The sequence below is a fragment of the Carlito syrichta genome, unplaced genomic scaffold (genome assembly GCF_000164805.1).
Source record: "Carlito syrichta isolate Samal-C Ts95f unplaced genomic scaffold, Tarsius_syrichta-2.0.1 Scaffold305012, whole genome shotgun sequence".
In the NCBI taxonomy this organism is placed as follows: Eukaryota; Metazoa; Chordata; class Mammalia; order Primates; family Tarsiidae; genus Carlito; species Carlito syrichta.
The window spans coordinates 491,454-502,116 of NW_007249108.1; the positions used below are offsets into that span (position 1 = coordinate 491,454).

At 55.3% G+C, this 10,663-nt stretch overlaps 1 protein-coding gene across 1 annotated transcript in view; it reads right to left on the reverse strand.

The window, feature by feature from the left end:
- The window catches only part of PPARGC1B (PPARG coactivator 1 beta), a gene marked incomplete at its 5' end in the record, with an annotated part of 30,462 nt that extends 21,895 nt beyond the window's left edge, over window positions 1–8,567 (reverse strand). The window contains 2 exons of the mRNA XM_021713942.1: window positions 5,888–6,061; window positions 8,559–8,567. Of these exons, the coding sequence (XP_021569617.1) occupies window positions 5,888–6,061; window positions 8,559–8,567 (183 nt within the window). The remainder of the gene's footprint in view (window positions 1–5,887; window positions 6,062–8,558) is intronic.
- Between the last annotated feature and the right edge of the window lie 2,096 nt (window positions 8,568–10,663).

Consider the following 10,663-nt stretch of genomic DNA (forward strand, 5'->3'; position numbering starts at 1 on the left):
GCTGAGGCAGAAGGATCACTGGAGCCCAGCAGGTCGAGGCTGTGGTGGCCGGGAGTGGCCACTGCACTCCAGTCAGGGCGACAGAGTGAGACTCCAACCCCCCCCCAAAAAAAACAAAAAAAAAACCCACTAGCTACCACAATGGCTATGGCGGCTGCCACTAGGGCCACTGCGACTACGACCACTGCCACCACGGCCAACACGACGACCGCCGCCACCAAAGCCAACACGACGACCACCACCACTATGGCCAACGCTATGACCACCGCCATTAGGGGCAACACTACGGCCACCACCACCATAAACACTCGCTACCAGCCAGGCTGGTACTACTGCCACTACAACAGCTGCCACTAAGACCACTGCCACTGCACTGCCATGATTCCTATAATGATGATGATGGTGACAGCGGGTGATGGCGGCAACTCCTCCTCCTTCTTCCTCTCCTCTTTCCCCGACTGCATGGTTACGTGTGCCCGGCTCTGAGCTGGGCCCCAGCGACCCTCCAAATTCCCCTGTCCCTTGGAGCTAACCCACCAGTGGAGAACAGGGTTGGCAGGCAAACGAACAAGATCACCTCAGAGAGTGAGGGAGGCTGGGAAGGGAAGAGAAAGCAGCCATGGTGGAGTGAGGCCTGAGGGACATCAGCCAGGCAAAGGGCTAAGGGGAGGTCTGGGAAGAGGAAAACCCAATCAAAGGCCAGGGTCACGGAGCGGAGCAGAGAGGAGCAGAAAGACGTTGACAATTCTGCCCCAAGAGCCCCAGGACTGCCCCTCTCTGTGGGGACCACGACTCTAACCTCCACATGCAGTTAACGAACAGAGACCTGCGGAAGTTCAGAAACTTGTCTTTTGGCAATCAGCAAGAGAAGTCCAGTGCCAGGACTTGGAAAGAGTGCCCAGGCCTGGGGAATCACGGCTCTCTGCCTTTCCTGAGGCCTGACGTCTAAAAGGAGGGCCCGTGCATGCCCAGGGCCCCTGCGAGAGCACGCTGCTTCCAGGCCCCTGCTGTCTTGGCAGAAGGCACGTCTGTCACGCGACACCTCCCCGCACTCCCCATCCCAGGTCAGGCTGCTCATCCTCCTCCAGGAAGTTCATCCCAGACCCTCAACTCGTGACGGCCTTTGGCTGCACTCAAGCTGCTCCAGGCCCGCAGCGGGAGCTGCAGCTGAGTAACTGGAAGGGCAGCACGGCGGGCAGAGAACAAGTCCCTTGTCATTTTTCGAACAGAGCTAAGAATAAAGAAAGGTCAAAAGCAGATTTTAGTTGGGCCTGACCCAGGGCCACGGGACAGTGCAGTGGGGCTCACCCAGCTGTCCCCTCACGCCCACCTTCGAGTCTCCCTTTGACCCTCAGGTGACTCCCAATCCTGTTCCCAGAACAATACATCTAGCTTGACGGGGAGTTAAGATCCTAGAACTTGTGGCTCAATGATTGCGCCTGGGGTCAACCACGTGGGGCTCGGTTGTCGAACAGACTTGGACAACTTGCTACCCTCCTCGGGGCTTACTCCTCCCCTGTGACATGGGAAGACAGGCTCCCTGGCCAGCCTCCCTCCCAGGACTCCCAGAAGGCCAGTCTGGAGGTGGTGACCAGAGCTCTGTAGAGGGCTCAGAGCCTGTGGCAAGGGAGGCAGCGGCAGATGCAATGAGTAAAAATGAAAGGCTGGGCACAGTGGCTCATGCTTGGAATCCTAGAACTTTGGGAGGCTGAGATGGGATAATTGCTTGAGCCCAGTAGTTTGGGACCAATCTGGGCAACATAGCAAGACCCCATCTCTATTAAAAAAAATTCTTTTTAAATGAACCAAGAAATGGACAATGGCAGGAGACCGAGGTTGGTGTCTCAAAGACTAGATTCTAGAGGGAAGTCATCAGCATGTCATCAGGACTGCATGAGCCAGAGACACTCTCTCTCTCCCAGGGAGATGAGCGGACAGCCCAGAGCATTGTGAATTATCACAAGTATCGGAGCCAGAAGGGCTCCCAGGAACCCCTGGTGACCAGGGATGTCAGTGTGGCATGCATGCTACCACTCCCTGTCCTGAGGATTGCTGTAGCGCCAATTCCTTCCACACCAGCACTTCCCCTGTCACTAGGGTCCAGGCGACAGCCACCAACCAGCCACAGCTGGGTTCCCAAGGAAGCTGATTTGCCATTCTGGTTTTTTTTTTTTTGAGTTGGAGTCTCACTCTGTTGCCAAGGTTGGAGTGCAGTGGCGCGCTCACGGCCACCCCAATGTTGGCTTACTGGGCTCCAGCTATCATTCCGCCTCAGCCTTCCAAGTAGCCTGAACTACAGGCACACACTACCACATCCGGCCCATTCTGGTTTTGAGATAGGGAAGAAAGCCCCAGGAAAGGGACTTTCCAAGGTCACACGGCAAGGCAAGGGTGGAAACTAGGACTCAGAGCCCACAGATTTCTGAGTGCTAGGCTGAGCTGACTTGAGGCCCCAATGGTGGAGATCCCAACACAGGAGCAGCACCTGTTAGGTTGGGTCAAAACAAAAGCCTCCACCACCCTGCTAAGGGCTGCTCAGTTCTGAACTGCAGGGCGGGCCAGAAGCCCTGACCCCACGGGGAGGACTGGCCAGCCCCGCTCACGCCAGCCACTGCACCTTTGGACAGTCCATCCTGGGAGCTGTGCTGCCCTCTCCTCTCCCTGGGCCATCAGGCGGCTCTCCTGCTTGGCTCAGAAACAGAGTGCAAATTAATGGAGAGCTAATCAGCCGAGGAAGGGATATTAATAGACGGGCCCGCCCCCAGCCTTCCCAGCTGATCTCAAGCTGAGGAAAGGCGCCTTCAGGAATCAGAGAAAATGCTTCCCGTGAGGAGTGGCCTGAGGGAAGGTCACAGAGCAGACACAGGCTCTCGGGCTGGAAGAACGCACAGAAACCCTCCACCATTTGGGGGGCTTCACTGAGGTCCCGGAAACCAGGAAATTGCTCCCCATCCCCCATTTTTCAGGAGCAGGTCCACCACCCCATCCCAGTCTGAAAGGACCCCATGACTTCTCCTCCAGCTCCAGCTCCAGCAGGTTAAGGACCACAGATCTAGTCCCTGTTCCTTTCTCATTCCTCACACGGGGAATCTGAGGCCTGATCAAAGGAAGCCACTTGCCCAAGGCCACATCGCAAATTATGGCAGAACGACCACACACCTGCTCACTCTAGAAATACTTACCAAGTGCCCGTTATGCCCAGCCCTGAGCACTCTGGGACACACAGAGACATGGAAGGTGATGTCCCCATCCCCGTCCCCGTCAACCCTTGTAACTAGCTGGGTCTCCACCCTCCCAGCGTTCCCACAGCAACGGTGCCATCCGAATGTTGAAGCAGAGCTCGGGCACAGGCAGCGAGGCTCTGGGACTCCCAGGGCCCCATGAGGAAGGCGTTGCAGCTGGTGCTAGGAGGGTGAGAACCTGTGGCCAGATTCCATGCTTGAGCTTTCTGGAAAGGGTCATGTCTGGCCCTTGTCAGGAAAGATGATGTCACAATCAGCTCCTCCATTCAACACACGTGGGTTGAGTCCTTACCGTGCACAAGGGTCCCAGAGGCGAATGAAGAGCATGTGTGTGCACATACCACCACACATGCATATACCTGCGCACACGCCTCACGAGCATACACACATGGACACACATGAGCACACACCTCATGAGTGCATGCATTGCACACACACACACGTACACAACATGCACACTCCACACGAGCACACACATGCAAGCACGTGTGCAGTGGGAGGCATGACTGACCACCAGCTCTAGAGCGGCAACATGTGAACCGGGTAGAGAAGGGTTATGACCATCCAGCCCTGACTCTCTGATGGGCTCAAGCAAAGCTCCAGGGATACATAACTGCACACAGGGTAAATACAACTTACACTCAGAGCGTGCGATGGTGGACAGTGTGGGGACAGGCCCTGACCACAGGCAGAGGGTGTCTAGGGAAGCCTCAAAACAGCTGGCAGGTGTGCAGTCTACAAAGGAGAGGACTGGCAGCTCTGCCAGTCATGGGGCTGAACTCTGTGCTGGTTGGGAGCCTGCGAGCTGCCCCAAGCTCACTTGTGCGGGAAACCACGGCTGGTGGATCTGACCAGCCTCTGGGGGGCAGGGCGTGCAGTTTAGGAGGGTGGTCTCCAGGCAGCACCCAGACCCCTTTTACATAGCAGCTGTCTGTGCCCCGAAGGCACTTTCTGGAGGACCCCCAGAGAAAAGGGGCACTACGGCAAAGATATCGCCCCACTGTTCACATAAGAAAGAGGGGTCTTGGAACAGAGCCGGGACCCAGTCCCACAGGCCCTCACAGGGTTGGCAAAGGGAATCAATGTTAGTCCTAGATCCTTCCTAGCTGTGACCTTCACTGAGGTCCCGGAAACCAGTCCATGTTCCTTTCTCATTCCTCACACGGGGAAACTGAGGCCCGACCAAAGGAAGCTACTCGCCCAAGGCCACACCGGAAATTATGGCAGAACGACCACACACCTGCTCACTCTAGAAATACTAAGTGCCTGTTATGCCCAGTATTTTACGACTGTGAGTTGCTAAGAGACAAAAAGAAGCTTACTCAACCTCTCTGAACTTCACTTTTCTCACTGGAACATGGATTATTAGTAGTTTGCAACTTACAGGTTAGAACCGTTTCTGAAGAATACAGACTCCTCAGCACAGCCCATAAGACCGAGTGAGCTGGCCTTGCCATCCTCTCCGGCCTGACCTCCGACCACTTTCCCCTAGCCATGACCCTCTGGCCATCCACGCCCCTAACACCACTCCCCTTCCCTGCTCCGTGGCCCTGCACTTCTGCCTCCAGGGCCTAGAGAGCCGTCCCTACTCTCGTGTGACCCTTCTCCAGTCCCAGGTTTACGTCCTTCTCTGCCCGGTCACAAGTGTCAGTGTTTATATATCTGTCCATGTGTTTACTGAGCCAGGGTGCATCTCCCCCAGTGGACCACGGAGCCCGCTGATGGACACAGGGCCTGACACCGGGGGCTCGATGAACATGTCTAGAAGGAACAACACACTTCATAGGAGACCTCTGAAGGGACGCTGCGTCACACCCCCACAGCACTGGCACACACTGTGCCATTCCTGTACTGCCAGAAAGGCACAGGGAGCTGTGGCTTCTGCCTCCAATCTTCATGAGGGAGAAAATTCCAAGAAAGAACCAGCTAAGTCACCCTCCAGGCCATACACCCCTGCCCACACACACACACCCACACCCACACTGAGCTTGCTTTACTCCAAAGCAAATCCCGTCATTATATGACTCCACAAGAGAGAACTTCTTAAGGAAACATTGCCAAGACATGGCTGGGTGAGGCCTGAGCAGTGCCCTGGGCACCACCTCTTGTTGAAGACCCTTGAAGCACCAACGGAGGAAGTGGAGGTACCTGTATTTTATGACTGTGAGTTGCTAAGAGACAAAAAGAAGCTTACAGACACAAACAGGGACAATCCAGACATGAGCAGTTGCTCAATAAAGCCAGTCACTCTCGTGACAGCGGTGGCGAAATTATAAAGTCCTGGCCAGGAGGCAGGGATGCCAGGTATTGCCCTGGGCACATGACTGAACCTCTCCAGGCCTTCGTCTCCTCTGTAAAATGGGGAAATCATGGCACCTGCCTCAGAGGGCGGGGAGAGGGTCCGTGAGATACACAGGGAACGAGGGTGGGCTTGGAGCCCCTTTGGCCTGTGAAAAGTTGGGTTCTGCTCAGGAAGTCCAGAGAGCAGCTCACCCCAGCCCCACTTTCCAGGCAGTCGTGCAGGCCAGGGAGGGGTGATTCATTCGCACAAGAGACAGGGCCCTGGGGCTTTGGTGGGGCGGGGGGCTTCTCTACAGGAGCAGGCGCGGAAGGTGGGCAGGAGGCGGGAACTGGAGAGGACATACCTGGAAGAGCTCAGGGTCCTCGGAGCCGTACTGGCTGGGCTCGGACTCGGGGTTCTCCGGGCACCACTGCAGCTCCCCAAAGCAGGCGGCCGAGTCGAAGTCGCTGGTGTCCAGCTGGGAGAGGTCGAGCTCTGGAAAGTCGGCGCAGAGTTGCTCTTCCCCAGGTCCCCCGCCCTGAGGAGACAAGAGGGAGGTGGATCAGAGTTGGGCGGTTGAACCCAAGGAGGGATCCTCTTACTCAAGATGCTGCCCATCTGGACCAAGTGACAAAAAATGGAAAGGCCTGCCCCACCCCTCGCAATGGTCGAATTCACAGGCCATGAAGCCAGGCCCCAGCAGTACAGACCCCTGCTGCTCTCTCCTCTGCACTCCTACGCATCCCTCAAGGCCCTGCCCACACGCACCTCTTTCCTCTTACGAGAACTGTTTTGTTGAAAGCTTTATTGGAGCCTATAAATAGAGCTGCTTCTTTACATAACTGCCCCACCTTTCAAAGGGGATTTCTTGAAGCGAATGATCCCTCTATATTAATAATGAAACAAAAACAGCAAAAACAATGACTAATATTATTGCGTGATTGCTAGGCTCTGATCGTGCTCCCAGGGATTTTACGGGAATATCTGTAACATCTACAGCTTGGAAGACCACCAGGTAAATAAAACCACAAAGCCTCCATACCATGAAATACTCCAGCGCTGCTGAGAACAGAGAGGCACACCTGTGCGTCCTCCATACACGGCAAATAAAAGTGAGACCTGGGCATTCACAGGTAGCACGTGACCCCACGCATGCAAGGAGGAGGAGACAAAATCAAACCATGCATTTCTCCATATAGGATATGGTGGATGCTAACATCCCAGAAAAGGTCTGAAAGGCCATGAACCTGCCGCCAGCAAGGGGTGGGGCAGGAGGAAGACGCAGCAGTCTCTGGGCGGCACTGTTCGGCATCAATGGTTCTCAAAGCGTGGTCCCAGGACTGCAGCACCGGGGAACTTGGGATGCCGGAAGGGATGCAAGTTCTCAGGCCTTGCCCCAGACCTGCAGAGAAGGGCGCGATCATGTTCCCAGTCTGGCCTCCTGAGCTGGACAGCGTCCTCAGCAGAAGGGCTGCCCGGTGGACTCAGGGGCAGCCGGGTCAGGAGGCCAACAGAAACAGGACTCCACAGTGGCAAGATGGCCCGCCTGTGCCTGGCAGAACTGGGTTGGACCCCTCCCCCAGCTGCGGACCCTGGGCCTGACAGAACCGGGCTGGCCGGTCCCCTCCCCAGATGTGGGTCCTAGGCCTGTGGAACTGGGTCTGACCCCTCCCCAGCTTCAGGCACCAGGCAAGTTCCTTCACCTGTGAGTCGGGGACAGTGTCTGCCTCACACACAGTTGCCATGAAGAGGCAGTGGTACAGCCTGACCCAGGACACGGTCAGTAAACACCAGCATCCAATAATATAACAACTAATGATAATAACAGTAACAAAAATGATACAGTCTCATGGCAGGTAGGGGAGGGGCCGTCTCGAAAAACAAAAAGAGGCATATGCGAAGCTTAAGAAAAACAGGCTTTGCCCAGGCCTTTCCTTAATTGTTCCCACTTACGAGGCCTCATAAATTATGAATAGATGTGTATTATTAGCTCAACTTGCCACAGGAAAGAAGGCTTTTATCCCAATTTGGGTCAAATGTCTTAATTGGCGTTTTGCAAGAATCCAGCCTCATGGGCACCACCAGGGCGGGGTCCTCTCAGACGGTGGGTCCCTGGCCAGGCAGGCAGCATGGCACCCAGCAAGCTGTCCCCAGGGACCCGGCCCCCCGCTGCCTATTCCTTCTCCAGCCCCCGTGTGCTCAAAACCTCCCTACGGAACACCGAGTTGCTGAGCCTGGCACTGTGCGGGGCAGGACGACACTAGACAAGTAATCAGGCAAGCTCAACATGTGACTACAAACTGTGACGTTCAGAGAAGAGCTGAACGCTTCTGACCCGAGTGGGAGTCTGAAGATGAGAGGAATGCAGGTGCTGCTTCAACCTCTGGGTCCCCTGGGTCGCCCCTCCCCAAACAGGAATCACCTGTGCTCCACAGTGCCCCTACGCGAGGAACTGGATTCTCTCACTGCCTCTTGGGAGCCTCCTGCTCCTTGGGGCGCGGCAGGGTTCACCTGTTCTAGATGGACAACTGGCTTTTTTCTCGTTTGGGGCCATTATCGAGTAAGCCTGCGATATCTGTGTACAGGCCTTTACACATATGTCTTGTTATTTATTTGTTTTTTATTTTATTTTTTGAGTTGGAGTCTCACTCTGTCACCCAGGCTGGAGTGCAGTGGCATGCTCACGGCTGTCGCAGCCTCGACCTGCTGGGCTCAGGTGATCCTTCCGCCTCAGCCTTCCAAGTAGCTGGAACTACAGGCATGCGCCACCACGCCTGACTAATTTTTTGATTTATTGTAGAGATGAGGTCTCACTAATTTATCCAGGCTGGTCTCGAACCTGTGGGCTCAGGCAATCCTCTCACCTCGGCCTCCCAAAGTGCTGGGATTATAGGTGTGAGCTACCGTGCCAGGCCTTGCATGTATATCTTAACTTCTCTTGGGTGAAGGCCTAGGAGTGAGTGGCTGGATGGGCGAGAAGTGTGCGTAACTCCAGGAAGATGACTGGCCGTCCTTCCCAAGGCGAGGGCACCCACTCTGTGCACTCCTATCAGTGACACGAGAGCTCCATCCTTCCCCCTAGCGCTTGGCACTGTTGGTCCCTTTCTCTTTAGCCATTCTTACGGGTGTGTTCACCATTTATTTGATGCTCCTGTGAGCCAGATGCTGACACATATGATTCGGGTCCTTTCTCCCTCCATGGGTCAACATCTTGGCAGGGGAGAAAACACATCTATATTTCATTCCACACGAGTTCATGCCATGAAGGGGAAACGAACCAAGGCACTGCTGGAGAGCAGGGAGCAAAATCCATCTTCAAGGGGGTCAGGACGGGCTTCCTGGAGGAGGTACCGTCTGAGTTGGGACGTGAGGGAGGAGAAGCCAGGTGGTTGAGGAGGCGGGAAGGGTCCAGGCCAAGGGACCCCAGCAGGGACTGCACCCGGGGTGAGGTGCTGAGGTCAGCAAGGTTGCAGCTGAGTGAGGGGGGGAAGAGGAGGGGAAAAGATGACCCTGGGAGACAGGTGGAGGCAGATGGGGATTGTAAGGGATTTGGGTTTTACTCCAAGTGCAATGGGAGTGGGGCCGGCGTAGAAGCAGAGAGACAGGTCAGGCCAGGACGGGGCAGGCGGCAGGTAGGGGGACACCACCCGTGGGACAGGAGGAGGGTTGAAAGCAAAAGCAGCGAGGAGGTGCTGGCAGTGGGAGCCTCCCCACAAGAAGGTCTTGGGAGCTCTTTCTGCGTTCCCGATCCCTGCCCCCAGCTCAGCACAGCCACTGTGAGGCACTCGAGTCTCAGAAGCCACTGGAGAACCAGAGTCCCAGCACTCCAGGCCTGCCAGGACCCTGCAGCCCAGAAGGGCTGTCCAGGTGGCCATGATGGACAACGTGGAAGTCAAGGTCCTTCAAAGCTAGATAAAAGCTGCAGACACTTTCCCCCCAAACGCAAGTGTGTGCACAAAGTTTCCATGTAACTCTCAGGACTTTACAGACTCGCTCAGGAGCTCCTGACCCAGGGAGTCCATCCCCTTCACTTTGCAGAGATGGAAACAGAGGCCTGAGGAGGATTTGCTCAGGGTCACCCATGAGCCTCCTTCCCTGACAACCGGACCACCTCCTCGACACAACGTCCATCAAACGGCTGTGATGACCGCACATACCTGTAGCAGCATGACACACTCAGTGCGCCCAGCACAGAAAAACACAGAACCCTCAGCTCTGCGGCCCTGGCGCGCAGGCCTGGGACCAATCTAGCTAGGAGCCATCAAGCATCGCATTACTGGCAATTTCTCTGGCGTGTCCACATTCAGAGGCTCTTGAAGGCTTGCCTCAGGTGACCCAGTCCTCTCCGAAAGCTCTGAGTGAAGGCCTTCTTGTTCTGTCTGGCACCTTCGCAGGCCCAGTCTTGGGGCGGAGGTCACAGCACAAAACTAACAGCCACCGCTATTACTGAACACTCACTACATGCAAAGGGCCTCGCTAAGGGCCTTCCATGCATTCTCTCACCGGGCTTCAAACAGCCCTGCAGGGCAGGTGTTATTGTTCCTGTGCCCCTTTTTATCAGCTTGCTAGGGCTTCCATAACAAAGGATCACAAGTTCAAGGTGTCAGCAGGGCTGGTTCCTTCTGAGGCTGTGAGGGAGGGTCCATTCCAGGCCCCTCTCCTTGGCTTGTAGATGGCCATCTTCTCCGTTTCTTCACTGTCTTCCCTCTGTGTGTGTCTGTCGCTATGCCCAAGTTTCCCATTTGGTAAGTACACCAGTCATAACGGAAGAGAGCCACCCCAATGACCTTGCTTCAACTCAATTATCTCTGCAAAGACCCTGTGTCCAGATAAGTACCGGAGGTACTATGGGCTAGGACTTCGATATACCTTTTCTGGGAGAACACAGTTCAACACATAACTCTTCTTTGGGTCCCAAAAAGGTGAAGCTGGGATTCCAATCCAGTCTCCTCTCTCCCCACGAATCCCTGTACCCTCCTCATCTATCATCCTGCTTCTGAAAGTCAGAAAGAGATGAGGTGTGGCAACTCATGCCAGTAATTCCAGCACTTTAGGAGGCCAAGATGGGAGGACTGCTTGAGGCCAAGAGTTTGAGACCAGCCTGGGCAACACAGCGAGACTTCGTCTCTACAAAAAATTT